Genomic DNA, 25405 nt, shown 5'->3' with positions numbered 1-25405 from the left:
CTGTTGCCTATAATTACGTGGCAAAAATATCGGCAGAGATAGGCGGGGGTGAGGGAGGCGAGTTTTAAATGCCCGCTGGAAGACACTGGCTCTGCCAGCGGACAATTAACACTTTGCAGTAATTCAGGGTGTCTCGTGAGCGAGACTGAGACGACACACGGGCCCCGTATTTCTGACCCTTTCAGGAGCGTGTCTGTGTTCGGGTGCAGGGGCACCGTGGCCGGCGGTTTCGCCTGGCCTCTGGCGCCGTGGGAAGGCCCTGGGCCGAGAGAAACCCGGGTGGGAAAACAAAGAGCTCCTCTGAGCTTCAGTTTCTCCCTCATGAGACGGTGAGATCTACTTTGTGATTATTAGAGACGCTTTTGAAGGTGTAAATGAGGCTATTATTATTTAAAAGTATAATATACTGTACATAAAAACATATAAACAATAATGAACATGCAATTGTCCTCTTCCCATGAAGTCTTCAGAGTCTTGTATAATATATTGCTGCTTTGAAGAGTTAGTCCTAGAGCCCAGGCTTGTTATAAAATGGTGATTTCTTAAATGTTCTCACCAGAAAAAAGGGGGGGGGGGTGATAAATGTGTAAAGTAACGAACAGGTTTATTAACTCAATGGGGGAATTTTTTCACAATGTATATCAAACATCACCTTATACACTTTAAATATCTTATAATTTTATTTGTCAATTATACCTCAATAAAGCTGGGAAAAAAAGGACTGATTACTGAGATGGTTAACGCTCAGCATTCAGTATATGCTATACATACTGTCACACAGCCTGTGGGGGACACGTGGGGTCCACTGGTTCCCAGCACAGACGCTGAAGTCAGCCCTGGCTGGGGCTGCAGTGTGTCTGCCTCATACGGTCTGGAGTCGCCGCCCCCTGTCCCCCAAACTCCAGTCAAATGGAACTACCTGTAGTTCCCAAAAGACCAGGCTCGCTTCCCCGCTTAGCTTATTGTTCCCCCTACAAACGGATCTTTCTTCACCCACTTTCTAACTCCTGTCCTTCCACACTTCCTCCCAGACTTCCCTGGGCCTCAAGCCTTGGCTTAGTGTCCTTCCCACCTGTCCGCTCCTGTGGCCACCCTTGATTCACACCTATGGTCCGTGTGCCCACCCTGCCCCGTCGTTGGCCTCCCTCCCCCTCATTTCAATACTGACTAGTGCTCTTGGGTTTAGTATGTGCTCAGTCACGTCTCCTAGTAATTAGGAGACAGGTTTTAGTACAGGCGAGGAAACGGAAGCTCAGAGAGGCTAAATAACGTGCCCGAGGCCCCACGAACACAGCAGAAGAGCTAAGATTTGAACCCAGGCCTGACTCCAAACCCTTTGCAGTCAATTGTAAATTTCTGAGGGCTCATAGGGTTGAGTAGAGAGAGGGCATATGGTAAGTATCTAACAAATAACAGCTACTATTATTTTGACCCAACCAGACTGTAAGACTCTGCAGGGAAAGAATCTTAACCCCTCGGCATGATCCCCAAACCGGGGCCCGAACCAGTGAGTGGAGGGCAAGGCCCCTGCCTCAGCTTCTGGAATACGCCGGAGACCAACGGTTGTTTCTCAGAGATGACTGATTTGTGTCTTCTATCACGTGCCTCTGTACTTAAGAGGCGTCTCATTTCTTGTCACAGTGCGGCCCCTTCCCAGGTCTGAGTGAGAAGGAGGGGGGACTACAGAGGGGCCCAAAACAACAGCTGAAGCTTTTTGATGAGACACACAGGAACCACCGACCAGCTAAATAAACGTCCTCTTTATTTACCAAATATAATTTATCAGTTATGTTGACATCTGTCAATTCAGTTATAGCAACTATAAATAATTCTCTTAAGACACAGTTCTGTAACTTTTTAAGGGTACGAGAGTAAACCAATGTCGCTCCTTGCAGCCAGGCCGGAAGTACATGCAGTCTGTGCAGTCAGGGGGAAAGAAACGAGTCTCCCGTGAGCGCCAACTCCACTTCCCTGCGTCGCACCCCAGTCCTCCTGCTCACACATTCAGGGCTGGGGGCGCGCCCACCTTCCTGCATTTTTGGCAAGGGAAGATGCTTCAGAGTCTTCCGGGGCAGCCTGGCCAAACTCCAGAGATAAGGAAAGGGTGTGACAGGGGCAGGAGGGACTGGGGACTACAGGGCACAGCCTCAGGGGCAGAGGAGCTGGTGTTGGTGCCTGTACAAGAGGAGTCTGTGTGCAAACGTGTTTGGAGACAGGAGACAAGACGCGAGGCCCGAGGAGCAGAAACAAGCCCAGGCTGGTGTTAATGAACTCTGTTGGACATAGCTCCAACTAGATAACCTCTACGATTCCTTCCAACTCTAAGGTTCTAGACCCCACTAGGTGGCCTGGGTGGAAATGGAGGGAGAGAAGACAGAATCTGGGGGTTCAGGGCAAGTTCCTGGGACAAGGCATGGTGTTGGCAAGAGACAAGGTCATTTTTTGGCCTTCCCCTGGGAGTGGGTCTAAAGGACAGAGGGGAGGGTTTCTGGGGAGGCTGTAGATAGGCTAGAAGAAACCCTGCATCGAACACCCAGATGTGTACATGTGTGAGCGTGGACAGATAGCCCATCTGTTCAGAGTCGCGTGTGGGTAAGATACAGCGACTCTGGTGTCCTCCCAACCTCGTGCTAGGCAGAGAAAAGCAGAGGCAGCTAGCTGAAGCTGGTCGTCTGGTTCTGATGTCTTGTCTACTAGTTCTGATTCCCTTTTTGGGTGGCTGGTGAGGAGAGGTGGCGGGTAGGGAAGGTGAGGAAGGGTCACTTAGAGAAATAAACACTGGTTGAGCCGTGGGGCTGGGGGCTCTAGCCGCGGTCAGCGTTTTACAGAGGTGGGGTCTAGGGGGGAGATCCAGAGGCAGATCCTGGCGTGGTGATACAGGTGCAGCAAGGAAACTTTTCCTGCCAGATTCAAAGGAGCATGTGGCCTTTTTCCGGGGAATGAGGTGAGGTTAGAGCTGTATTTCCCTTACCACTGGCTACTCAGTGCCTGGTACGGTACCTAACACATAGGCACTCCATAAATACTGCTCGATGAATGTTTGAGACCATGCCTGCAGGGGCCCTCCTCTTGGAGGGGCAGTGAACTTGCTGAATGAGTAAGCGAATGAATGGTGAATATGGGCAGAAGCCAAGAGAGAGGACAACTGACCTCCATGACATGACAGGATGCAGGATTTTAGGAGGTGACAGTCTCAGGTGACCACATGACCACGTGTCCTCAGGAGAAACAGCAGCAGTGAGACACCCCTGGTTGCCCTCAACCTCCTAACCATTCCCCGCATACCCATTCCCGTCCCTAACCTCGGAACCCAATCTGGCAAGCTCTGGGGAAGGTGGTGCTTAGAGACAATTAGAGAGGAAGGTGAACAGACATGAAGAATTGGTCCTCTGGGCCCAGACAGAATAGAATAGATCTTGGCAAACCTATGGGTGAATGTGGGTCAACAAGGAAACCAGGCCACTGCTCATTTCTTTCTGAATGTGACAATCTATTGCAAAAAGATGACTGGGAGGGGTCAGTGGTGCTTCCCAGGCAAGTGGGTAAGGGGCATGCGCACAACTCGGTCAGTCCGCCTCACCCTTTCTGAGAGCAGAAGGGCCTTGGTCCAGAGGGCAGAGCACAGGGTTGGGGTTACGTGGAGCCAAGGGCAGCGGTCTCCTGCCTCATGCCTTGAAGTTGGTCCTTTTCTAGAAGAAGTGTGTGTGTGGGGGGGGGTAGTGAAATTTATCCCTCTGTTCAACCAAAAAAAAAAAAAAAAGAAAGGAAACAAAAACACCAGAGCCCACTCACAAAGGGTTTCTCATTAGGGCCAAGACTAAGTCTGCTAAAGCATGTCCCCAGATTCCGGACGAAACCCCTGCCCCAGTCCACCTCACCCGGAGGCACCCACCACGAAATTGCACTTGTGATTGTCTCAAAATCTACTTGTCCCGCTTGTCTCAGTCCATCTGTCCTGCCTGAATTCTTGCTATACAAACTTGGCTCAATGTATAAAAATTCCCATTGAAAATAATGAGAATCCGGTATCAAGGTGAAGTCCTAGAAAGAGGTGGGAGTATGGAGTGGGTAGAGGAAGGGGGACAGAAGACAAAGTTCAAGAAGAAAGTGCAGAGGGTGGGGAGAGGGTTGAGTGACCAGGCTAGTCCCCGACATCAGTGTCTCGGTCCCCAATGAGCCAGAGGACATGGAAGCTGAGTGCTAGGAGCCCCGTGCCAAGCAGGTCCCCCAGAGCTGTCAAGTACGGGATGGAGAAGTTGTCCGGGTCCAGGCCCCGGCCCCACATCCAGTGCACCATCCAGTCTGCGATGTACAGGAGAATCAGCACCTGGAGAGACAGAAGGGTTCAGCCCACAGCCATTCCTCTCTCCAGGGGGAGCCAGAGGCCACACCATCGGATCCGTTCACTGCGTCCCAGGGCTTGGCTCCCCACAGTCCTGACGCTGGGACAGCTCATCTTTCCAAAGGGTGCTCTCTCTGTGCTCCTCTGCCCTACAATTACCGCCTTGAACAGATGACAGGCATCATGTGGGCCCTTTAGAAAGGAAAATGCTGCACTCCAGGGTCACTCACGTCAGCATTACATTCTGCTCCCAAATTTACCAAATGAGGGGCTTCCTGACCCAAACCCTCCTTGCTGCAGGAATTCAGTCCTCTTGCCTCTAATTCTAGGTCATCTTATCCTCAGGTCACTCCAATTCCTGCCATGGTGGAGCCTGGCAGGGGGTTGGGGTTGGGGTTGGCTTTTCACAGAGGGATTCCTCCTAGGAGCGGAGTGGAATAAGGACAGTGTTCGAGGCTCCTGCCAGCGCAGCCGGCTGAGCAGCAGATGATTAACCCAAGCTGGCTTCCTCCTGACCCCTTCCATGCTGCTGTTGTGTGCCCCAAGAATGCAAGGGTGTTTTAACGTTAGTTCTAGCAAAACAGAACTATGAATAAGTCCGCTACATTGAAAGTGGACGGTGCATAGCAACTCAGAAGACATTTTGGATTATGTGCTGCTTGGATTTACCTGTGCCCTTGGGTTCCCTCCGTTACTACAGACAACTAAGAAAGATGTAGATTAGAACCTTGCTGGTGGGCCCAGGACCAGCAGCAGCAGTAGCGGCTGGGAGCTTGTGAGAATGCAGAGGCTCAGCCACCCCCCTCCACCTTCCCCAGGTCTCCTAAATGAGAAGCTGCGTTTCAACAAGATTCACGCGCACTTTTTAAGCTGGAAATGCACCTCATCTAGATGCTACGGGTGAGTGGCAGGCCCGCATCTTCTGTATGCTCAGCACCACCCCTGAGACGTGGGCCCCCAAATGACTGCACCTGTGTGAGAATGCAGTGGTCGCCAGTGGTAAAACTCCAACAGTCATGTGGGAGGCTTTACTCTTGACTGCCCTTTGCAAATTCTGCGGTATGTTAATCCTGCCCTAAGGAGCTCAGATGCAGGGACTTGGGGGATAAAGAAGCTAGAACTGAGACTTATTTTTAGGCAAACTTGGTTGTTTTCCTGACTTCTCTCCAGGGAGCCGGAGGCTATAGTTCTAGCACCCTTCCCATTCTCCCCGGCCCAGCACACAGCCAACCCGCAGCCCCAATAACTTCACGCCCTTTCCAGCAGCTTCAGAGGAGCCCCAGATAAAGCACGTGGCAGGAGGACTTCGGGACACGCCCCAGGAGAAGAATGGCAGCAGCGGTCTCTGCACTCCAGCCTCCTGAGCAGGCCCTGGAACGCCCGACTGAGAGGAGGCAGCAAAGGGGCAGGAAGAGCTTTCATGGGCAGTAAGTGCCAGGCTCTGGCCTGTCACAGGCCTAAAGAAGAGAGCAGAGGTGACGGTGTCCCCCAGCATGCTTGTCATGGATACTGGAACTAAGGCCTATCCTTCCCAATGTAGGCCAAGGGCTAACCTCTAGCCACAGACCCTCCTCTTTCCCACCAAGTACACTTGCAAGAGAATGTGGTGACCTGGGTAATTGCTTCGAGGAAACAACACATGGTTGATTGGTTGGTTCTCAGCCCTGTCCTTGCCAAGAGGTCCCAACACACAACCTCTCTCAAGGCGGCGGTGAGGAGTTGGAGGGATAAGTGATTGCCAATAGCGGGGACTGGTTAAATAAAATTAGGGTACACCTCTATAACAGAATAGAATGCAGCCTAAAAAATCAGGGTGTTCTTCTCTTTACCATGTGGGATGATCTCTAAGATAAACTGTTATGTGAAAAAAGCAGGACTACCTGTGTGTAAAAAAGGAGGAGCCCTGGCTTGTGTGGCTTAGAGGACGGAGGGCCAGCCTGCGAACCAAAGGGTCGCCGGTTCAATTCCCAGTTGGGGAACATGCCTGGGTTGCAGGCCATGTTCTCCAGTGAGGGGCGTGCAATAGGCAACCACAACATTGATGTTTCTCTCCCTCTCTTTCTTCCTCCCTTCTCCTCTCTAAAAATAAATAAAAGCTTTAAAAAAAATTTAAGACAGAGGAAAATAGGAAAAATATACATGTTTGCTTGTACAGACATGAAAGAATTGGAGGGTAGATAAGAAACGGACACATGGGTGGCCTGTGAGGAGGAGAACTGGATGGCTGGGGAGGGGGCAGGAAAGAAGACCCTTCACTGAGGCTTCACTACGAACCTTTTAAAACATTTTGAATTGTAATGTGTCTGTTATTACTGATTCAAAAAACAAATCTACAGAAATGTAGAATGTAATGCTGAGGGTGCGTGTGGCTACAAAGGGGCCGTGTGCTGAGGGAATAGTCCTGTGTCTTGACTACGGGGGGGGGGGGCTACCTGGATCTACATGCGGCACAGCCGCACAAAGGTAAACACACACGAGTGCAGGCACAACTGCCGCGATCCCAGGGAGCCCTGGGGGTGGGGTCCGGGCTGGCCTCCTGCTTTTGACACTGTACTGTAGTCACGTGAGAGGTCACCGCTGGGGGAAACAGGCGGACAGTACCCGGGACCTCTCTGTGTATTTGTTCCCACTTTCCTGTGAATCTATAATTATCTCAGAATAGAATGTTGAGAAATGTAATAATACAACAAGGGACAGGTATCATGGTATTACAGAATGGTGGCGCTGAACAGGACCCTGCAGGTTCTCTAGGTTTTGACCCTTCCCTACGCTGGGAAACCCTTTATTCATATGAAATCTCCCAAGGAAGCCCAGCATGCAAAACAGAGCCAAGTGGCGCTCTGTGGCCAAAACCCACCTGCTCAGCGCCCTACAACCACCTGCCTGAACACCTCCACCTCTCGTTCATTCCTCTCAGTTTACAAATGTACCACTGGGCTCAGAGATAATTCTACCACTGGGGCAAAAGTCATACTGCATGTTAGTTGGTGTCTCTGTTCTCCAGAGACCCTGTCCCGTGTCGACCTGTCATCCAGTCCCACAGAAAGAGGCGAAGAGCATCTGACGGGCGAGGCTGGGCCGCCCCTCCCACCCCTGCCGGGCAGCCCCGCCTCCACGGTGCCTCCGCAGCCCTACCTGGAGCAGCGCCGCTGTCATGTAGAAGACGATGAAGATGAGTGTGAGTGTGGTGTGCCCGGCCTGCATACAGCTGATGGTGTAGAGGAACACCAGGTGTCCTGGAACCACGAGAAGGAAGAGGACTCGGGCCGAGCGAGAGTTCACATCTGGGACCAGGGAAGGAAGGGATGAGGAGGCATCCTGGCTCCAGAAAGCCTTCCAAAGTCAGGAGCTACCGCGCCACACTCCAGGGCAGCACACGGGGGACTGCCTCTACCTCCGCAGCCCGAGGGGGCCAGCCCCAGGGCATCTCAGGAGAGGAGAGCCTTCCTGCCTGCGTCTCCCCTCCACTGCGTCTCCCCTCCACGACAGCTGGTGAAGTCCAGCATAGGAAAAGGACCTGTGGACCTGGGCCCAGCAGTTTCTCTTCTTTCTTTTTTTGAGCCCTATGAATATTTATTTACTTATTTTTATTGCATTTTTCCCATTACCATTTGTCTTCCCCTGTTGTCCGTGGCCATGAGTCCCTTCTCTCTGTTGCTCGACCCCCCTACCCCTAACGCTCCCCTCCGCAGAGGTGCTGGCCTGCTCTCTAAGAGTCGGTCTCTATTGTTTGTTACTTCAGTTTTCCACATATGTGTGAAATCATATAGTGTTTGTCTTTCTCAGACTGGCTTATTTCACTTAACACAATGTTCTCCAGGTCCATCCATGCTGTTGCAAAGGGTAAAATTTCTCCTTTTTACGGCCAAGTGGTATTCCATTGTGTAAATGTACCATAGCTGTTTTATCCCCCAGCTGTTCCTGAAGTGAGGTTTATTGACTGATGATCCCCTCCCCCCAGGGCTGCAATGGACCTGGGAGGCTGGGACCCTGCCATTACCAGGACTGAAGAAGGTGGTGCACGGACTGGGGCAGCGGCGAGGGGCTTGCTCGGAGTTCTCCCCTGGCATTCCATTCATGTGGAGGAAGGTGGAGATGCGGCTGGCCTGCACGGCCACCAGATTGCCCCCAACACCTGCAGAGACACGTAAGACTTTAGACATGGGGGGAGGGATGAGTCGGGAGGGCTTGACCTATTCACTATTCCCCAAGAGAGAGACATTAGAAAGAAAGAGGAAGATACCCCGCCCCCACTGCAGGGACTCTCTCAGGCTGCTCCCATCCTTCCCGCTATGGGGACGTGGCCGTCAGGACACAGGCAGATCTGCAGGCCCAGGGGCCTGACTTCTCCAGCAGTGCGGTGTGTGCACCTGCTGTCGCACACTGCCCAGGGGACGAGGCCCTGCCTTGCCCCAGCCCCTCTCCAGAGCTCTGAGCAGACCCAGGCACCCAGTGCTTATGCGCTGGTTCCAGTAACCAACGCCCAGTATCAGGTTTGAGCTCTGCGCTCTGTAATCTGGTGCCCTGCCCAGGAACCATGCTTGCTGCTGTTGCCATCCCGTCCCACAACCAATCCCCTGTGCTGAGCCCTGCGAGGGGGACTTCTACAGACTGTACTACCCTACCCCCCGTGCTGGGGCTTCTGGCTGGGTCTGTTCAACAGGAGGCATCAGCAGGCGATCAGAGAGGGTGGGAGGAGGGAGAAACAGGTAAGGTATTTCTTCCATGATCCCTTTCTGCTTTATGGCAGTAGCTTACCCCCGCTAGGGGCAGAGATGGGCTCTCTCTGGGCTTCCGTAACACTATTTTCTCCCCCGACTCTTGAGGACTAGGGCTTCCTATTGTTGCTAATCTCTGGGTGCCTTAACATCTCTGGTTGGTCCTTCTACCCTGCTCCCACTTCTGGGAGCAGACCCTTTCTTTAAAGTCCTGAACTAACTGAGCAGGATTCTCTTTGCTGCTAGAATGCTGACCGATACAAAGCCCGCTAAATCCTCTTCTCCCCTCTGCTTTCCCCTGGCAGCTGAGACCAAGAGCTCACCGTTAATCACAGGTGTGAAGACAGCCATCCCTGCAAAGTTGGGGTCTGAGACAGTCTTATCCAAGATGAGGCCTCCCACACTACATAGACACGAAGACAAAATGACATAAAAGCCATTAAAGGGTTCTGTTCCAGTCCTTGGGATGAGAGGGACAGGCCCACCTGGCCTTGGGCAGGAAGGGAAGCAAGGTGGCTCCTAGGAGTCCCTTGTCTTCCAGTCCTCGCTTCTTTTGCCAGAAGCAGCTGCTGCTCATAACTGTCACGGTGCTCCCCGGGCAAGCTGGTGGTGCCCACCTCCCAAGTTGGCTAGAGGAGCCACCGCAGGGGTGCTTGTGAGAACCTGGCTGTTCTGCCCGCTCAGTATTTATTTCCCCTTCTGGTGACAGCACTGAGTTCTCCCTCAGGGAATGGCCTCTCTCAAACTCAGTCACTGTGGTTCACGTGACCTTATTCCATGCTGACTAGGCCCCAAACTCATCCAATCAAAGCATTACATCTCCATGGCCACAGTGATTGGCTCAGGGATAGTCATGTGACTGAAGAAGAGCCAATGAAATTCTAAAACGGGACTTTGTGAAATTGTTGAAAGATTCTCTCTTACCACTGAAACTAGCAAAAATAGAAAAGTGTAAACCCGGAACTGCAGGCCGGCATGAGGGAAGCAGCACTGGGAGATGGAGGATACTGGGGCCCTAATGATAAAATTTCTGCTCCTGAATCCAGCTGTGCCTTTTTAGTTCCCTACGTCAGTGCATTCTGATCTTCAATGAAACCCACTTCAGATGGTTTCTGTCACGTGCAATAGAAGGACATGTGACTGATACACTATTGAAGGCATCTGCAGGGTCTGCGCCATGCTCCCTATCTTCAGGGCTTAAAAGGGAGTCTTTGGCAGGATGGGAAGGGTGGGGGGATGTGCCCGAGGCCGGGTCCTACCTGCTGATGGCCATGGCAATGATGACAGGCTCCCAGCCAGAGTACAGCACCTCCCTTGTGGATGGGCTCCGTCGAGCCAGCACCACCCAGACGGGTAGCAGGGCCACGAAGAAGGCACATACCAGGGGGTAGATGTATTGCCAGTTACCTGAGAAGCAGAGAACAGAGGGAGGTGAGTACCGCGGCTCCCTGCTCCCAGCCTCCCCTTGGCCGAGCCTGCCAACATCCCAACAGATCAACGGCAACGCCGCACTGATGGCCTGAAAAGATGTTGCCTCATTTGACCCTCACTGTAAGGCTGGGAGATGGCGGGGCCGGCCTTTCCATTTTGTAGAGGAGAAAACCAAGGGAAAGCCCCCCAGCACTGGCCTCATAAGGGGCAGAGACCAGATTCTAGGTTTCCTGCTTTGATCCCCAGAAATCACCATCTCCCCTCCCTTTCTTTATTTTGCGAGCAGATTCCAGCCTTCAGTTACTTTCCTTTACCCTTCCCACCTTACCCCTCCAAGGGAAGCACGAATCCACAAGACCCAGCAGGCACATACATATTTCTCCGATACATCCCCCTGCCCCTGCCGCAAGCATGAATCTGAGTAAGCACTTAGCCTCATCTCTCTAAGGCAGGGAGTCCCTACAGCTGTGCTCCAACCAAATAAAGACGTGTAAGAAGTGCTTACACGTTTGCACACACATTACCCCACTCTCCCAACCCCACCCAGGATCCCCCCGGACTGCACCCTTGGTAGCTTCAGCCTCACCCAGCTCTAGGTAGAGTCCCCAGCTGATGCCTGAGAGCAGTGCCAAGGTAATGAGGTCACCCAGGCTGGCAGCAATGGGAGTGGCCACATTGTCTGGGTTGATTCCAATCTTTCGAGAGCCAATGATGACCCCAATCATAATCATACCTGGGGAGGAAGGGGAGAGGCCAGGAAGGGTAAGAAGAGTTAAAGGGGTGGAAACAAAAAGAGAGTCTGGAGGTACCAGGCCCAGTTGCCACTTCTGGGGCAGCCCCCCTTCCTCCCAGTACCAGGGAGGCCCTCCCCTCCCTTCCTTACCCAGTACCAGGGAGGCAATGAAGGCCGTGGCCACGCTGCTGGCACAGAGCAGGAAGGCATGCGGGATACTGAAGTGGCCGTCAGGGATCCAGCCAAAGACCACGGCTGCAATGGATGCCAGGAAGCCCACCACTGTGGCCTGTACCTAAGGAGGGGAGTGGTGACTCAGAGAGCCCTGGGAGCAGCGAGCTTCTCAGCCGAGGCCACTGAGCACTTGACAAGACCTTTTCCTGGCCCTCAGCAGCCCCAGGAGGCACGCTGGGCGGGACTGTCCAGTCCTCCCAAGTTGGAATGATGTCTTTATTTATTTAGTTTCACACCAGACACTAGTACTAGGCAGTGCACCCTGCAGGGGCCTAGGACATGTAACTGGCTGAATGAGTGAGTGTTCCTCTGGGGACTGAGGTGGGTGGAGTTCAACAGCGCCTAAGACTTCAGTCCAGAGACAAGGCCTGGGCCTAAAGGGGAAAGACTCCAGTGCAGCACCTGTGGGGCCTCCTGGGGACATGGGACGAGGGTGGTCAAGTACACGTCAGCACTCTAGTCTTCTGAGTCTGATCTGTGGGGACATGAGCCCTCTGCAGACAGGGAGCCAAGAACCGACACTGAGATACTGGAGTTTCCTGGCTGTTTTCCTGGGAAACCTGGCTACCTCCTAAAGCTGCTTTGGGAGAAGCCAGCTCAGTGGCATGCCAGGTCCTGTCCACTCAGGACCCAGCTGGGGCTGATCTAAGCCTTTCAGATTCTGGACAAGGAGGGTGCTCAGCCCAGCCTCTGGCTCCTGCTCTCTTACCTGGATGAGGGCCATGTTCCCAGTGATCATCCGCCAGAGCTCCTTGGGTGTGTCCATGTGCCCGATGTTGGCCTGGAAGAGGGAGGACAGGGACTGGAACTCCAGGCTGGAGAAGGCCTGTAGCCCAGCCCACTAGAACCCCACCTAGATCACGTGGCCTCAGACTCTGGGACTAGAACATGAGCCCCACAGAGGGAATCAGGATTGGGGGGACTGGAGTGAGAGGGACGGAGCTCCTGCGGCAGGGTGGGGGCAGCAAGGGGGCTCCTAAGGCAGCCTCCTCCTCCTCCCTCCTCTCAGGAGAGTCACTGAGCAAGGGCAGCCCATTCCCGCATGGGTTACAATGACCCCGATGGGTCCCCAGCTCTGACGCTGTCCTAATGGAGGAAAGACTTCGGTGCTGATGGAGAACTGCAGCTGCAAAAGTGTCTGGGAAGCAGTGAGGTGGCATGGGAAAGACCAGAAGCAGGGCCGGTTGGGGCAGACTAGGCTGGCTGCCACCACTTCTCTCTGCTGCCTTCTCCAGACTTGTGGCCATGTAGGGACATCCCTGCCACCTGGTTCCCCCAGCTGCTTGAGTTTTATTGCCTCCCACCTCCCATCCCAAGGCTCTGTAGGTGGTTCAGCCTCTGAGCCGTCATGGCTGATCTATGTGGTTCCGGGAGGTAAGAGCAATGAGCACTCCTCCTCATCTGTTCCTTTAAAGCCATCGGGGAAAGGGAACGGGATGGGAGGGGGGCTGGGAAGGCCTGGCTCTGCTCCGGCCCAGCTGCAGAGTAGGGCTGGAGATCAGAGGAGGCCCCCATCTGTGCAGGTGGAGGGACCAGCATGATGCTCTCCTGTCAAAGCTGCACAAATAGTCACGAGGTAGGTTGCAAAACAGGGGGTGGGGCAAGAGCCCAGGGACGGCTGGGACATCCAGAAACTGAGCCTGGGAACCACTTGGGGCAGGGAGCCCCTGCCAGGAGCAGGACACCCAGCCTGGGATCTCCCTGCACCTGCCCACCCCGGCCCCACGCCCCAGGCACGGGCAGTTGAGAAAGACTAGTCATGCTCTCCTAGCCCGGCTCTGCGCTGCCCCGAGTCCTCTGCATGCCCCAGGCCTCCCAGCCCGGACACTCACTGCGGTGGACAGCCTGGACGCCAGGGTCATTTCCAGGTTCCCCTTGAGCCCCAGCAGTGCAGGCACCAGGATGAAGACCTCTGTCACTTTCTGGAAGACTTCCCAATGCTGCAAGGTGAAAACAGACCTCACGAATGTCAGTGACCCGAGGGGCTGGCTTCAAGGCTGAACAGATAGACTGGGATCAGGGGCTTGAGGAGGAAATGGAATCAGCGGGGAGTGAGCACACCAGCCACCTTTCCTCCAAGAACCCTGGAACCAAACCAAGCCCACGATGCGCCAAACAACAGAGCCCCCACTTCCTGCCACCCGGAACAGGGGGAGAGGGGGAGGGTCTCTTCTGGTCAGGAGTCCCTAGCCTGACTCTGCTTCCTCGGCCTGCTGTTCAGAGCCAGGGGGAAGAGAACAGTGAGGACCCACACAGCTGAGTCGCCCCCGGTGGCTTATAACCCCAAATTCTTTTGAGATTCCCCCTCAAATCGTAATCCCCGACCCCTTTGCCTTTAGTCCATTTTCTCCGTGGCCTCAGCCTTGGGTAGTGTTGTCTCAGCTGTTGAGAGCTGGGCTCCGCGGGGCTGAGGAGATTAGAGTTTGTTTGGTTTCTATCTCTAAGGGTTTTGGGCCTGAGCCATAGCAATTTTCCTTCCAAACAGGGTCTGAATTAAGACTGTGGCCCCTAAACCCAAAATGCTCGTCTGCAAGAGGCTTTTTATTCCTCCTCTGAGCTCTCTCACCCCACACACCTTCCCCAATCTCTGATCTAGGAGAGGCAAGTACACCCCTGCAGAGAAAGCACTGGGTTGGGGCAGGAGACGTGGGTGCTGGTCCCGGGACTGCCGGCCCGGCTTTCCCACCAGCTCCATCAGCTGACATCCGTTAAGTAGACTCTGCTAGGCGAAGTGCTCTACGTGCCCTTCCCAGTCCATCCTCTCAACATCCCAGTGAGGTGGGGGCTTTTCATAACCCCACTTTGTACATGAGGAAACTAAGGTTCAGAGAGCACCACGCTCACTAGTGCTGAGAGGAAAAAAGTAGGAGCCAGGATTGGTTATTTGAAAGCTCCTTTAGTTGTAATTGAAACCAAAGACTTGTAGAAAAGGCTGGAATTGCGTCTCCCTCCCTGACCTTGGCAGCAATGTGGGTTCCTTTATTTGTTTTAAGAATAGAAAGCCTTCAGGTTTGGAGAGGGAGGAGGGGCCAGGCGACCAGGCAGAAGTACACAGGTCTCGGGTCGCAGGTAGAGGCAAAGTGCTGTGATGTGCTGGACTGACAGCCTCCCGTCTCCTACAGGACAGCACGGGGCGGGGCCTCATGCCGCCTCTCCAACACCCTCCCCACGAAGGCCAGGGGCAACCTTGCACAAGTACAAGGACCGCAAGCTCCCAACTATAAAATAGACAATGAAGGGGCCAGATCAAATGGTCTTTAAAGGCAGTTCCAGCACCAACACTATAGTTGTAGATGAGCAAGGTTGCAAATCAAACCTACAGCGAGATGTCCCTCATACTGATCAGGAGAGTTTCCACTAAAAAGAATACTCAGCAAATAACAAGTGCTGGCAAGGATGTGGAGAAATTCGAACCCTTATGCGCTGTTGGTAGAAATGTAAAATGGTGTCATCACTACAGAACATAATATAGCGGTTCCTCCAAAATTTTAAAATACAATTAAAAAAATTGAAACAGAATCTGTCACATGACCCAGCAGCCTCACTGCTGGGTGCGTATCCACAAGGTTCTCACAGAGGCATCTGCGCACCCGCGTTCGCAGCAGCGCCACTCACAATGGCCCAGAAGTGGAAGCAACCCAAGAGCCCCTTGATGGGAAAGTAGGAAAAAAAAGGTTGTACAGACATAACACAGAGCATTATTTGGCCTGAAAAAGGAAGGGTATCCTGTCACACGCCACAGCATGGATGAACCTTGAGGATGTTGTGCGAAATAAAATAGGCCGGACACAGAGAGACAAACGCTGTGTGATTCTACTTATATGAGGTACCTGAAGAAGCCGAGTTCATAGAAAACGGAAGTGGAATGGCGATGCCAGTGGGTGGGGTGCGGAGACAGGGGCGTTAGTGTTCGATGTGCACAGAGCTTTAGTTCTGCAAGAGGCAAATGTCCTGGAGCGGGACGGCGCTGATGGGAGCACAACAGTGTGAGTGTGCCTCACACTACTGACTCACACGTTTAAAAACTGTTAAAATGAAAAATAAAAACTTTATGCTACGTGTTTTGTTTTTTTACCTCAATTAACAAAAGATGATCGAGAATATCAGAGGGGACTGGGCCAGGACTAGAGACCAGGGGAGGCTGGACAATAGGGGTTGGTCCTACAAGGCAGGGACCCCCCTTGTCTCCTCAAGAGTTCTGTGTGTGTGTGACTGGCGGGGTAGGGGCTCTACCCTGGGGAAGGGCTCATCCCATTAGGGCCAGAGCTCTTGCTTGGGCTCTTGGCCTGGCCCCCTGCAGGTGGAGGGCCTAGGACTCTATTTAGGGAAGCCCCTCTCAGAAACCCCCTTCCCTGGCCCCCCTCTCCCAGTAAGAGTTGCTGAGCTTTCAGGCACCCACAGGAAGAGTCAGACCCTTCCAAAGGCTGGAAGGATTTGAATCCCTTCTCACCGCCAGAGCCCCAGAGAGAAGACGGCCCCAGTGAGCCCCATGTGCCCTGGAGGGACCTGGGGACTGTTACTCTTGGATGCTGGTGCACACCGCTGGGGTTCCAGGTCCCTGCAGGCCTGGCCTTGCTCTGATTTGCCTCTTCCTTCCTCACCTAAACTGGATAAGCAGCTTCAGAGAGGGAAGAATTCCCCTCTGCTCCCCTCCCCTCAGGAGGGTGGCCCACTGTGGGCTTTCAAAGCTCCATTCTGAGCACAGCCTCATAGCCCCTCCTCACTGCAAACCACCTGCCCCTCTCAGCTCCCTGGCTGCCAACTCTGTGAACAGCTTAGTTCTCCAGGTAGGTGTACATACTGCGTAGGGCATATGTGCTGGGTAGGGGAAGAGCTGGAAAGAAATACTCCAGGTGTATGCAAGTAACAGTTCCTGAACTGTTTCTAAGGAATATTGTTTGTCTTCGTAATTATTTACAAAAAAATATGTATGATGTTCAGCTAAGCCCCTCTGGCAGCCACCATAAGCATACTCCAAGTCCCAGCCCCCCTTTAATTACACAAGGACCTAGAAGGTGTGGGGTTTTAGCAGCGCTAAGGTGAGAGATGGACAGGCAAGCAAGGAGAACAAGCAAGTTCTCCCAATGCACGCAGAATGCAGCCTGGAACCTCACGCAGCCCGAGCCCGGCAACGCCAAGTTGGCACTTGGGTCAGAGCAGCCAACTCCTACACACATTCTTTCTTTACCCACAAAACCCTCTCAAAGATGCAGCCCAGGGCATGCGCGCACACACACAGAGCTCTGGGAGGAGATGCTGGTGATGTGGAAGCAGGCTGGAAGCAGGGCGGCCCTGAGGTCAGGGGTTCCTAGTCTGTGGCAGGGGCAGACAGTGTGTCCTTCCTGCTTCAGCCTAATTCAGGCCCATCTTTTTCATCCTGACTGGGAGTGCCTGCCCCTGAAGACAAACCTGCCAGCCCTGCCAGCCAAACCTCACCCACACCTTCCCGCTCTGCGGGGGATGAGATAGGGGGAGGTCCAGGAGGTAGGGCTCCACTGGGAGGGGGCGGGGTAAGGAGATGCATCTACACATTTCACTGCTTCTTAGAAATGCAGACCCTTTTCCAGCTCTTCCTTATCGGGGCGGGGGGGGGGGGCTCACTGGCCCCTGAAGCTCTCGGGGTGAGGGATGAGACTGCCCACCCTCACTCAGAAATAATCCCGATTCGGAGTCCTCATCTCAGTGACCCTGCCGATACCTCCTCTTTGTCCTTACCCCGCTTACCCACTCTGGCCTCACACACAGACCCCTGCCTGCCTTAGAGTGCTCTGTCCCGAACCTCTTCCCCTCCAGGAGGGTAGCAACAGGGAAGACAGGAGGTCACAGCCAGGAAGAGTTGCAGTCAAGACTTTAAGCCTGAAATCCACAGAGATAAGCTCTAAGCACAGGCTGTGGGGAACTTGGGAAGTGAGACTGGAGATGACCTTCCAGATCAGATTAGAGTAAGCCATGTCTTCACCTATCTGAGCCTCCCTCCCTCCCCAACCCTGCAGGTGCCCTCTAGTTGTCCAAGGAAAGGGCCTCAGGGCAATGCCAGGGAACAGCGGTACAAAGCGTGAGAAAGGGGTGGTCAAGTGAGACGGGACCTGGGTGTCCTGCCCAGGAATGCCCCAGACACAGAAGCAGGCCAGACAGGAGAGAATGCCTCTTTCTCAATCCGCTTGCCCAAGCCCACGCCTGCCATCTACTTTCATCTTTGGAGGTGCTCCCACATACGGAGCCAGAAGGAAAGCCAGGGAAGGAGGTGCTTGGGGAAGGGGGTCTACTTTCCTTGGGATCCTCAGCAAATGAACAGTGAGTTAAAATAAGGACCTAGGAATCCCACCTGTCTCAACACAGCCGGGAATTCCACTGAAGGTGCGCATACCCCCTTCTGCCACCCCCATCCCTCAAAAGGCTGACAAAAAAAAGGCCCTGCAGCAGCCAGGACGATATTCTAACCCCTTCACTTCAGTTCCAACACTGGGCCCAATCCTGCTTTCCCTCCCAAATGCTGCAGGAACTTTCAGCCACGGTGGGGAAACTGGAGCGGGTGGCAGTCCATTTATCCTTTTCCTACTTTGGGTCAGTAGGCCAGCCCCTTACCTCACGGCAGAGCTGGCTGTACACAGTGAGTGGAGGGCAGGTAAGAGGAGACAGAAGTGGGCTTTCCAGGAAGAGATCGGGTCCTCTGCAGAGGCAGGAAGAGATTGGGGGCCCTGGGCCAACGAAACATCTGTACCAACACAGACTTCTGCTCAGTTGCCTTGGAACACTGTGGACACTCTACAGCCACGTCCTCCAGACGGCCCCAGTCTCTGAAGCACCCCAAGACTCTGCCCTCTGAAGGCCATCTTAGCTCGTGAAGGGTGAATGCAGGTGGGAATCCTTAGAAATCATCTTGCTCTTCCTGAACCTGAGATTGTCAGTTGCCCTTTCGCTCCCCTGGGCACAGACTGAAGTCTCCCTTCGGCTCCATGTCCTGTTCTTTTTGCACCCACCCCCTCCCATGATATCACTGCAGCTATCTGCATGGCCTGCTCCAGCCCGGCTTTGGCAGGGAGGCTGGGGGAGGGGGACGAAGACAATCCAACCATTGTCATCCATACCAACCAGACCTAATTCTGCAGTGAGCTCAGGTGCCACACCAAGGACAAATACTGGCCCTCTGTGGGTACACTGGGCAGGCTCCAAAGGCTCCCTACCTAAGTCTCTCAATGTCTTGGGCTTGTGGGGGTGGGGCAAGATGTCAGAGCCTTTTCCAACTGCAGAATTCTCAGGGCGTGTGGGATGGAAAGGCAGAGGGCCCTCTAAGATTTTTGTTCTTGCTTACTTTACAATATAACTCCAATTGTCCCAGATTTCAGTCCACCCTGCTCAGGGGAAGACAAAGAGAGCAGACTCCTCCCAGAATCTTTAACCAGCTGGTGAAGAGACGCCATGGTGAAGGCCATAGAGGCTAACGGTAGAGGCTCTGAATCAGAGGCCCGGGACCAAGTTACCTGACTGCTCCAAGCCGTGGGCTCCCTATCTACAAAGTGGAGATGATCATGGCTCCTGCGGAGCAGCCCAGCGTGTGCACCTCATACCAGTGTCATCCAGAAAGTAGAACAACCCTCTCCCAGTTCATCACTGGACCCTGGTTCCGGACCCCTTTGTAGAGAGCAAATCAGAACTGAAAAACTCTACAAACATGAGAACCAAGGTCGCAGGAAAGGGACAGAATCGGCAGAGAAACTGCTACCCAAATCTCATTTCTCCTCCCCCCACTCACTGCCCGAGGAGGAGAGGCAGCCACTGGGTGAGAGGAACCCAAAGCTGGCCTTCTCGGCTGCCAGCTGGCTTCCTCACCTGGATGAGGAACAATCCTCAAGGTAACAGGTTAGCGGTGGGAGGAGGCAGTACAGGGCACTTTAGCACGACAGAAACAGCACCCTCATTAGCAACCGAAGGTGCAGGGTTTTCCCGAAGGGCTCAAGTCAAAGAAGGAAGCATCTAGAACCAACTACCCTCAGTTCCCTGGGACATAAGCATGGCGAGGCCCACCAGCAGGGCTCTCTGCATCACTGCACGCACACGCCGTTTGTGGGGCTGGACTAGCACAGGGGAGGGGATGCTGAGTTCCACATCGTCCAGAGAGTTCACGGCCAGGAGCACACTGAGGGGTCCTAAAGGGCAAAGGCCAGATCTCCCTTGGCCTGAGTATTTCTCTGAGTACCTAGGACAGAGCCCAGCACTCAGCAGGAATTCGATGCCTGCTAATGATTAACTTAAATGCAGTACCTTCAGAAAGCTCTGTGTGCCTCACTGTGCTTCAAAAACTGTCATCTAGAAAGAAGACTTTATCTCTTGGACTTGCAGGTTTCAGGTAAGTCCTAACCCGCAATATGCTAACATAGCATGTCCCTGGCTCTTATCTTCTAGAACCTGCCAATTCTTATCCTTAATTCTACCCAGTAGCCTCAAAAAGAGCACTCTTTGCCCGAGGCAGGTTCATGAAGACAGGTATGGAGCAAAGAGGCCAGTTCTGTCCAGGCCTGGTTACATTTTGTCCTCATTTATGTCACACAATCAGCACTTCTAGATCTTATCATGCCACCCCACCCAATGCCCCAAAGCATGCATCGGACAGCATGTGCCCACCCGCATTCCCCAAGGAGAACGGGCCAAGGTTACAAGCAGATAAGCAACACAAAATGCCTTTAAGAACCTTCCCACTTAATCTGAGACCCTCTTGGCAGCCAGACAAATTCCTGCCCAGCAGGGGGATGGAGAGGAGACTTGAAACTGAGCTTTCCGCTATGGGTATCCTTGAAACCTCAAGTGAAGGAAAAACAGGAGACCCATCTAAATGTCTCCGACTGAGCTGGGCTTAGCAGGAATGCCTGGAGGAATGGCAGGCAACAGCCCCATTCCATCCGTCCTCTTCCAAGCCTGAGCCCTGGAACCAATTCTGCTTCTGTTAAGCAATACTGCCCGGACCACTTCTCCGGGGCTGCTGGGCTTCCTCGAGACTTCTGTAGTAAGTGACCAAACCAAGAAGAAACTGAGGACATGATCCAAAGGGATCCAAAGTATTGTAGGAAGCTGCAGCTGCTTCTGACAGGGAGGCAGAGAGGCAGCTCTGCCAGGAGGAAAGGTGGCCCCAAGGCTCACAGTCAAAACTGCCCTTCCCAGGTCCTACCTGAACGATGTCCAGCACCATGCCCGCAGCCACAGTCCCAAAACCTGCCAGGAGGAAGGGAAACAGCACTTGCAGCCCAATGGAAAAGGAGGTCTCCTTGAGCGGGGAGGGTGGTGCGGGGCCACGATCTGTGCTGACGTCGTCACTTTCATTGCTCTGGCTCCCATTCTCCAGCAGGGCGTCCTCCTCCCGGACCCCCTTGGCATTGGCCCGAGACTCAATCGCCACCACCTCTACCCCAGCCCCATCAGGCCCCAGGAACTCAGAGGTCCCAGCCAGGGGCTCTCGGTTGGGGCCATCTAAAGAGCAGGGTGAAGCAGCAGGGCCAGTCCCGTTCAGCTGGTGGATGTCCTTTGGCTCTGACTTAGAGGACATGACGGGAAGGGAAAATGGAAACGGGGAAACTTTTCTTTCTCTCTCTCCCTTTTTCTTTCTCTCTCCCTCTCTAACTCGGGAAAGAACTTAGTCTTGGGGTGAACTCAGGCTTGGGTGCCGCAGGACCTCTTCCCACGGCTCTCTGCTCATACCAGGCGCTGCAAAAACTGATCTACCAACAAGCAGCCCCATCAAGCACTGAAACCGCAAGCTGGAGGGAACCAGAAACTCTTCACCAGACCCAGCAGCCAGCCACTAGGGGTGCAGATGCCTGATTTCTGTCGTCCAGCGCGGGCTGAGGGAAAATTAATCTGACCACTTATCTTCTTTGGTTCTCAGCAGCAGGCCCCTCAGAGCAGAGACGTCCAGAGCAGAAGAGCCCAGCCAAGTCTGGGGTACCCTCTGAGGTGGCCCTTCTTTCATGAAAAGTAGCTTGAGTTCAAATCTTTCAGAAGGCAGCCTGGGCCTGGAGCTGTGGCTTCGTCCCACTCCTCTGGCGGGGATCCGTAAGTTTCCCACAGCTTCTGGGGCTCTGCTGGTCCCAGGGCACGGTCTGTCGTCTTTCACCTTTCTTCCAGAGATTGCCTTCCTTCCTGGGAAGACCCTGAAGCTCCCCAAATCCCTGGTCCTTCAAGTCACGAGAACCTGTGTGGAACACCTTATGTGGGAGGAAGACAAGAAAAAGAGAGTGTTAAGATACAGCAAAGGACAGCTCCTACTGGGAGGCATAACGGCAGGCACAAGCCAGGCATAAAGAGTTAGTTCTTTTCACTGAAATTACGCTCCCCGCCGCACCGCAACATCTGGAGGCCCAGCAGGCACTATCCCTGCAGTCCTTGAAACTGGCCCCGCCCCACCCCACCCTGCATGGATCCCCACAGTGGCAGCAGCCCGGGTGGGAAAGATGCTGTGCAGGAGACCTTGCACTTTCTTTTCAGCAACTGGAGGTGGCCAGGGATGTCTTGGGGGTACCCCTTCTTAAATGTCCATTAGGAGCCCAGGATTATTTAGATGTGGTTTCCCAGTGAAGTCAGTCACAAACTCAGTCACAGACTGCCTGCCACGCAGCCACACCACTGTAGAACGTAATTGTTTACAGTTGCAAGACAGCCACACCGGGCAACTAAACAGGGAGAATTTGATCACCGAGTGAAGGTGCGCAGACCCCCAAGCACCCTAGCCCCTGAGAAAAAAAATAAATAGGAGGACTCCCAGGGTAACGAGGCAAGCCTGCCAGACCAAGGCCAGGAGCCAGAGGCCTACCCACTCCTGCCCTTGAGAGTCAACAGTTACAAAAAGCTCAGACATTGAGTTGGATCCAGGCCTCTGTCTCTACTGCTCTCCTCCTTGTCTGGGCCCTGTGAGCTTGTCAGATAGGACAAGGGCGTTATCTCACTTTGAGGAGAGAGAGGTGAAACTTCTGGTTATTATGCACACATTTCAGTTCCCAGGTTCTCCCTGTTCCCCAGGTTACTGAGAGTTGGATATAGTGGAATTCTTAAAAAACAAACAAACAAACAAACAAAAGCCCCCAAAGCACTAATTAAAAAAAATAATAAAGCAAAGCAAAACAAAGCAACATAAGTCAAAATGCACTTGCTCCCAAGTACAAGTCTCTTGAGCTGTAATTATCCAGCATCGGTTTGCCTAAAGGAATCCCCAGGGCTTGATCCCACTCTTCCATGTCCCCAGAATAACTCTTACAAAATAAAATAATTTTAAAAGGAATTCCCCGAGGTAAGATGAATAGGTCCTTAAGTATTCCAAACACACACAATTAGTCAACTCCAGTTTGGGAAAGGGTGGGTCCAACTCCAGGAACTGGCCCATGGACTCAAGTCATCAGGACCCCCTTTTCCAGTCTCCTTTAACCTAGTCCTGCGGTTCTTTCAAAGACACTCACTGGAGATCCAGGGGGAAGCCTCTGAGCAGGAGGGAGCCCGCCGCTCCTGTGCCAGTAAAGTTTCTGAGTCTGCTAAAACTTTACCCTCCCTCTTCCTCCTGTCTTCCACGTAGGCCACCGAACCTGAAAGGGGACTGGCAGGAAGCGAAGCCAGTCCCTTACTCCACTCCTTCCAGTAAAGAGACTTCGGACAGGCCTAAGGCCGTGGGGTAAAAGAAGCAAAACGGAACCAGGATGCCCTGAGGAGGGGACACAAAGACCCATTTTACCATCCCCGAACCCATGGTGGGGAAGAAGTAAATGGGTGTCCTCCTTCGCCTCTCCCAGATTCAGACTCAGCAAATGCGCTGCGCGCCAGGACTCCCGCCCTCCGCTCCCCCTCCCCACCCCAACGGGACTGACCTGCCCCTCGTTTAGGAGGAAGGGGGGCGCCTGGCGAGTGGCAGCAGGGGCCCGTGGTCTTGGGGGGTGCAGGGTTCCCCCTCTTCTCATCACTCCTCTTCCTCGGCAGTCCTCCTCGGCCCTCGGCGTGCCCTCCCCCCACACCCCCAGCCAAGGCAAGCGTCCAGCCTCGACCCCCGGCTCGCTACATTTCGCCTCTGCCTTACAGCGAGGCCGCTGCTCCGCTTCCAGAAGAGGAAGGTGGCCGGGAGGGCTGGATACACCCCCTCAGGCCGGGGCGGGGGCACCAGGGACTGTAGGGCCAAGCTCACTCGCCCCCAATCGCTTTTGGCCCGCGGACTTGGGCCCGACTGGTTGGCTGCTAGTGGCAAACGAGATCTGGGGCAGAGTGGGTGGCACCCCCTCTCCATCAAAAATAGATTCTGGATGGACAGCGCAGCAACCAATCGGAGATGAAGAAGGGGGCGGGCTCCGCCTCGTCCGGCCCTTTTCCTTCGCTTTGTGCGGAGGGGCGGGGCATCGGGGAAACCCGCTGCGCGGGGTGACGGGAACTGGGAGCCTGAGGTTCCCCCCTCGCGGCGCTCGCGCGGGGCCCAGCGCTCCACGGCAGCGGCCTCGGTTCCCACTGCCTGGTGGTCTTCGCGCTGTTCCGTCCCCCTCCGCCCGCCCGCCACCCCCAGAGCCTCCCTCGCCCGGTAAAGGCCAGTGAGCCTGTGCGCGACCGCTCTGGCATCTTGAGTGTTCCCCGGAGCCTTTGGCCTTCGGGAAGACCGGGTAACTACCCTGTGGAGCTCCCGGGCTCCTTCCCGGGGCTCCGTGCTCGGAAAGAACCGTCCCTACCTTGTTCTCGGTCACGGCTCCGCTCCAGCTGCCTTGTCACCTCGTGCTTCCGCCACATCTCGCGTTCTTCTAAGCAGATGGCTCAGCCCGAATGGAACCGGCCTTAAAAAGGCCAGGCCTTAAAAGGGGTGGGGACGGGCGGACGGGAGGAAAATGTGTCAGATTCACGGCTGCGGTCCCACACGCACCACCTGAGGTTGGGGCGGAGTGGAGCCGGCTTCCTTTGACCCTCTGAACCTGGGGGCAGCGTGGGGAGAGATGTCTCCATATCGGGCTAAACGAAATCCAACTTTCCCTGACGCACCTTGTGGGATCAAAGAGGGGTGTTCCCATCTAGCCTTTCGCCACTTCCTCCCTGGGGTATCTCCACCTCTTCAACGCAAATTCAGTACCGGTTCTCTTTGGGATGTTGTTGTGCAGGGGGTGTGACCTCCCCCACAAAGGAACCGCCACCCTCGAGTTTTCCCCACTTTGTCGGTGGAACCTGTGACCAGTGGTTCCTTCCTGTCCTTTTCCTCCTGGAAAGTGGCTCAGGGGGCTTTCAAGCGTGACTCCAGACCACTGGATTGGGTTTGGAGTAGAGGTGTGCCGGGGGAGAGGAGAGCACAGTTCTGGGCACGAAGCTTTTGGCTTGCCTTTCAGAAAGAGGAGAGAGAGAGAGGGGGGGGGAGAGAGAGGGAACACAGCAACCAGGTTCTTCCTTTGGGCAAGGATAACAACACAAACAACCTGTTCCCTACCTCCCACCCCAGTTTTTAGGATTATTCTAGTTTAGCTGCTGGGGCATTTGCATCAGAGGCCTGCAATCTCACAGCACCTATTCTTAGGACCCCAGCTTAGGCTCCAAACACTGGGTTTCTCAGCCTGGAGATGGAAGTAGCTGCTTAGAAACATTGGGTTTTACCCCCAAGGATCTATTTTTGAATAGGGGCTGTAGGGTTGGGTGTGGAATTAAGGCTGATGTACCTGGAGACTTCTCAGTGGGGGCTGGGGACAATTACTGCCCTGCTCCCCCCTAAACGTCCTCATGCCCCCTCTTAATCTTGCTACAGCTCAGCCACCTCCCTGCTATTCCTTTCCCACCTTCCTTTTTTCCCCCTCGACTGAAAACAGCTCTCCTCTCCTGTGGGTTTTTAAAAAAAATTAATGGAAGTTATACCAGACCTGGGAAAGTGCACAAAGCCTTAGTGTACAGGTCAACAAGTTATGAACACACACACGTGACTGCCACCCAGAGCAGGAATTAGATCATTACCGGCACCTG

At 54.0% G+C, this 25405-nt stretch overlaps 1 protein-coding gene across 3 annotated transcripts; it reads right to left on the bottom strand.

Annotated features, from left to right (window-relative positions):
• Positions 1–1745: 1745 nt before the first annotated feature.
• SLC41A1 (solute carrier family 41 member 1) lies at positions 1746–24273 on the bottom strand. Of its 3 annotated transcripts, none has more exons than XM_053915175.1 (11): positions 24142–24273; positions 20622–21654; positions 13291–13398; positions 12168–12239; positions 11375–11519; positions 11078–11224; positions 10320–10467; positions 9384–9463; positions 8343–8477; positions 7478–7626; positions 1746–4327 (listed from the first exon to the last, which is right to left on the bottom strand). In XM_053915175.1, the coding sequence occupies exons 2-11, from the start codon at positions 20994–20996 to the stop codon at positions 4142–4144; spliced, it is 1545 nt and encodes a 514-aa protein (XP_053771150.1). In that variant the 5' UTR covers positions 20997–21654; positions 24142–24273; the 3' UTR covers positions 1746–4141. The 3 variants fall into 3 exon arrangements, with proteins under 3 accessions (XP_053771150.1, XP_053771149.1, XP_053771151.1); XM_053915174.2 differs by lacking the exon at positions 24142–24273 and adding an exon at positions 23302–23692; XM_053915176.2 differs by lacking the exon at positions 24142–24273 and adding an exon at positions 22900–23200.
• Between the last annotated feature and the right edge of the window lie 1132 nt (positions 24274–25405).

The sequence above is a fragment of the Desmodus rotundus genome, chromosome 12, assembly GCF_022682495.2.
Source record: "Desmodus rotundus isolate HL8 chromosome 12, HLdesRot8A.1, whole genome shotgun sequence".
NCBI lineage: Eukaryota > Metazoa > Chordata > Mammalia > Chiroptera > Phyllostomidae > Desmodus > Desmodus rotundus.
The sequence above is the reverse complement of the archived record's forward strand: the minus strand, read 5'-3'. Positions and strand labels throughout refer to the sequence as shown.